At 59.2% G+C, this 4,711-nt stretch overlaps 1 protein-coding gene across 1 annotated transcript in view; it reads right to left on the bottom strand.

Annotated features, from left to right (window-relative positions):
* DLK1 (delta-like 1 homolog (Drosophila)) overlaps positions 1–4,711 on the bottom strand; it is a 21,762-nt gene that overhangs the window by 9,559 nt on the left and 7,492 nt on the right. Inside the window, exons 4-6 of the mRNA XM_015565834.1 lie at positions 1,130–1,242; positions 851–928; positions 490–566 (exon numbers count right to left, since the gene is read on the bottom strand). Coding sequence (XP_015421320.1) covers positions 490–566; positions 851–928; positions 1,130–1,242 — 268 coding nt within the window. The remainder of the gene's footprint in view (positions 1–489; positions 567–850; positions 929–1,129; positions 1,243–4,711) is intronic.

Genomic DNA, 4,711 nt, shown 5'->3' with positions numbered 1-4,711 from the left:
GTCGGGTCGCAGCCCCCAGGACGGCGCTCGGACGCGCTCCGAATACAGACACACGCACCCCAGTCACCAAAAAACTCACATCGCCAAGGTCCCGAGCACGCAGGCCAGGGTGCGCACGGCCAGAAAAACACACGCACACGCTACAGATAACTACGCACCTAGAAAAACCCTCGTGACGCGCCCTCAGACCCCTGACCACAAAGACGCGGGGAAACGCAGACACCCACTGCAACCCAGACACAGCCTACCTCACACTCACGCCGCGACACAAGTGCCCGTTATGGAAACAGCGGGGAGTGCCACATGCCCAGTCATGGGCACGCAGAGAGGCCCGCGCACATACGGTTATGAAACCCTGGGCCCGGCCGTCCACACGGAGGCACGTTCCGAGCCACGTGCACACCTGAACATGCGAGCCCCTGGTAAACATGCTGACGCCGAGCACATGTTCAGTCAATTACCTGCACCCCCCGCCCCACACACACACACCTGCATACGCAGTCAGGGCCTCGGTCGGGGCCTTAGTCGTGACGAAGCAGATTTCACACACTTGCACAGCCACACATCTGATATTCACAAACACACAACACCCAGGCCCCAGAACTTACCATCCACTGGCTCTTGGTTACACACTCACCTAAACACACTTACACAGTCACCCAGCGCACACGCTCACACCAATCTTTGCTCCCAGTGACGTGTGTGGGCAAGCTCACACGGTTGCTCTTCTCCCACGCACAGATGCACACAGGCACCCCGCACACGTTCCAGGCCCCCAGAAGCAGGGCGGGGGTACTCTGGAGAGGGCCTTTAGGGGCTTGGGCTGGGGGGTTGGGACCCCACCACAGACCTTCCTTCTGCAAAGAGCTCCTGGGGAAAGCCGGCCTGGGCCTCCAGCCTGACCCTCTGCAGGGCAGCCTCCTGCTCCCTGTGGGGATGTGGGAGGTTCAGGGCAGTTTCCGAGCTGCAGTGGGGGCGGGAGGAAGGGGATTGGAGGTGTGTAGGAGGTCAGGATCTTCAGGGGTCCTTTGTGTACCCTGCATTTGCATAGGTTCATTTACATACAGATCCAGGTGCGGTGCTCACTCAGGTCCCACCCGCGCCTGCGTCTTGGCCTCCCCTTTCCCACATTGCTGATGGGGAGGGGGTGGAGATCTCTGTCACTTTGAACCTTGGGGTGGGGGCCTTGGCCTTCCAGCCATCTCCCCAGGACCTGGAAGGTTTGAGGACACACTTGCTGACCTGAGGATCCACGGGATGGGGAGTCAGGTCCAGGTGAGCCCCCAGCACCCGGGTCCTAAGGCCCTATGTCTGAACTGGGGTGGGCAGAGACTGGCTATTTCTTGGCGGGCTTTCCAGAAGCTGGAGGGAAGCCCTCACCCCCTTGGAGAAGGTGCCCCTTCTCTGGTATTCTCTGCTGAAGACCCAGAAAGCGGGGCGGGGGGGGGGGGAGGCACCCACTTTATGCCCCTGCCTTTCTGTTATTCCCAACTCCCATGGCCCCTTCTCAAGGGAAGAAGCTGAGTCCAGAGATGGAAAGTGTTTTGCCCAAGGCCCCTGGCTCAGTGAGAGTGACCGGAGGCCCAGGCCTCGAGACCCACCTGTCCACTGCACAGAGATGGCAGTAGCTTCCCCATTATCCCCCCCCCCTCCCCGCCACCTCTCTTCCCTCTGGGGACCCTGACCTCAGCCTCCAAAATTATCCTACCCAGTTCAGCGGGCAGCTCCAGAAGGCTGGGTCTCAGCCAGAAGCTAAGGAGGGGCAAGGGACCTCGGGCTCCGCAGCCCTGGGCGAGCGCCTTCCCCCTTTCAGATCTAGTCATGAGGTGTGGTGTGGGCTGCACCGAGCACCAAGGGGGGCTCCAGAGGCCATCAGTGCACCCCCACCGGGCGGTGCTTTCTCACCGCCGCCCTCCCAATTTTGGAAAGGGAAGGAGGCCTGGGCAGTGGCGTCCAAATGCCACAGGCTCGGCTGGAAAGGGCATTCCCTTGGCTGGCTGGCACCTGCCTGCTAACCCCAGCTCCATCCCCTGTCTGCTGAGGGCCCTGGGCCAGTCACTGCCCCTCAGAGCCCAGTTTCCTTGTCTAGAAACAGGGGTGCCACCATTGTCCCCAAAGGGAACTGGGGTTCTCGAGAGTAGAAAACCACTGTACTTACAAGGCCTGGCCCCTTCCTGCCCTTCTTCCAACAGCTGCCACCCGCCTCCGCCCAGGCGGCTGCGGGGAGCTGGAGGAGGGGCGGGGCTTTCGGAGGGCCTCTCCCCAAGCCCCCTGCCGGGCTGCCCTGGGAAGGGGGCCTCCGCCCTGCGGGACCTGGGAGCCTGCAGCTTTCTGTGGCTTTGCTCTGGTGTCAATAAAGCGTTTGTAAATTCAGGAGACCAGAGGTTTCTTTTCAGCGAGCAGACAAGAGAAGGGGTAGCTCCGCGGCGGTGGGGAGGAGAGGTTCGTGATTGTCACAGGCTTCAAGGCTGCACAGAAAGCATGAAAATGCCAATGGGGTCCCTTGGGGAGAAGTCGGCACCGTCTGCTGTTTGCAAGCAGACCCTGGGGGCTGGGGAGTGCAGGGCTGGAGGAGTCAGGACAGACAGATGCTGCTCTATCTGTGCCCTCCCCACTCCCCTCCCCTCCCCCCCCCTTTCCTCTCTGCTCCAAAGTCCAAACCTCTGGGACCCCAGGAGGAGCAGGTCGCCCCCACCCTCCACACCGCATAGCTTGGCAGGTGGTCTACACAGGTAGCTGGGACTAGCCCTGCCGAGCGTGGGGCCGGATTGGACCCCAGGCCTGGGCTTCGGTGGGGCCCCGCCCCGCCCCTCCCACCGCAGCCAGAACGTATACTGGGCTCCTATCCAGAGGCCAGAGGCCAGAGGCCAGCTGGTTGGACAGCAAGGGAGCTGGTGATGGGTGAAAGTTTTCCAAGGGAACCAGGGAAATGCTATCTCCAGAAGCTTTATCTCCAGCCCTTCTCCAAACACTCCAACCACCCAGGCCCATACCAGACCACCTCTCCCTTGATTAAGGACAGGATGCTGCTCCCGGAAGCCCAGCAGGACCCAGCTGGAAGGCTCAGAGGCCAGTTAGTCCTGGATGTGCACAGCAGGGCAGCTGGGGGGCTCGCCCCCGTCCTTCTCTGCACCCCCACCCAGTTGAGAATCTCCAAGCCTAAGGCTGGGTTTTGGAGGTCTCTACACTCCCATTTGGTCCCGTCCTAGTGGGACATTACACAGTCAGGGAAACTGAGGCCCAGTGAGGACCCACCGGAGTGTTTGTTTCCTCTCCCCACTTCCTCCTACCTAACACCCTGCATTTTCCACCCTCCCTTCCAGGGAGAACTCAGGTCCCCTGGTCCTGCCTGAGGAGACGCAGCTCTTCCCGAAGGGGCTGCTCATTTACTGGGGTGGTGTGAGATATCCCAGACAGTGGGCAGGGAACGCTGCACCCGCATCCTGAGTTAGGGGTACACAGACAAGCAGCGGGGAGGTGCCTTTTCTGCTCCCTCGGCTTCTGCGTCCAGCCCAGCCCCATAGCAGAGGCCATCTGTCTGCTCAGGCCTCTCCCAGCGGGACTTGTGATTGCAGGCCCATTTCAGAGATGAGCATGCTGAGGCTTGAAAACCCTGAGACAGCTGAGCAGGTAATGGATAGCAGAACTGGGGTTCAAAACCCGGTCCACTGGGAACTCAGGCACCAAGCTCTCTGCTCAGCCACACAGAGCTTAAGAGTGGGAGGCAGGGAGGATAATGGGGCGCCCCAGAGGGAGCCCCTGCCCTCCTGGCATTGTTAGGGCCAGCCCAGCCCTCTTGGGAGCTGTGAGGTTCCTGCACACACCTATGAGATGTACACACGGTGACTATAACCCTGATTCTTCTTTTGAGCTAAAGTTTGTCGGAGAGAGAAGTTTTTTTTTTTCTGCAGAGGGGAGGGGGCCAGAGGGTGAAGGTGGGAGGGATGTTGGAGGCGCACAGGTAGATTTAGGCTCAAGAGCATGAAGGTTTGGTTTCAAGTTCAATCAAAGAGAAGCCTCCTGCATGGAACCTGGAGAGGTGCCTGACAGCCCAGGCCCCACGGCGTCCTCCAGGCCTGGACGCAGGTCTGCATGTGGTGCGGGGGGAGAAAGAGTGGCTCCCGCCCACCTACCCTGGCCCAGCCACAGGTTCTTGGAAAAATACAAGAGGGAGTGGGGAGAGGGGGGAAGCATTGGTTTGAGACCACATTTAGTGTTGATTTCAGCGGGGTCGCACTTCTCCCCCAAACAGAACCAATTTCTCCCATCATAGATGGTAGGATTCAAAAATAGATTTTCTCGCTTCCTTCCTCGCCATTGGAATCGATGTGGATGTCAAGTTCACAAGTCTAATTGTCCACGTCATCAATCAAATTATCTCCTTAAAGGGCGCCACTGAGTCATGCTGTGCGCGTGGAGCTCTGGGGGTCTCTGGGGAGAAGTCATGACGGCTTCACGCCCCACTTCCACATCTTGTGGGTACACTCACCCCCCCACTCAAGAGGGAGGAAATCAGGACCCGGGGAAAAAGGAGTCTTTTCATCACTTAGCCTGTCAATGCAGGCTTTGGCAAAACGTACAGTAATTCTTCATTCATCAGAAATTCCCAGAAGTTAATTTTCCATAAAATGGAGCCACACCTCTTTAAATGCATTCTTTGATCTGCTTGGCATTGGCTGAGCTCCTACTGTGTGCCTGGGGCTCTGCTGGG

The sequence above is a fragment of the Myotis davidii genome, unplaced genomic scaffold (genome assembly GCF_000327345.1).
Source record: "Myotis davidii unplaced genomic scaffold, ASM32734v1 scaffold60, whole genome shotgun sequence".
Classification (NCBI taxonomy): Eukaryota; Metazoa; Chordata; class Mammalia; order Chiroptera; family Vespertilionidae; genus Myotis; species Myotis davidii.
The sequence above is the reverse complement of the archived record's forward strand: the minus strand, read 5'-3'. Positions and strand labels throughout refer to the sequence as shown.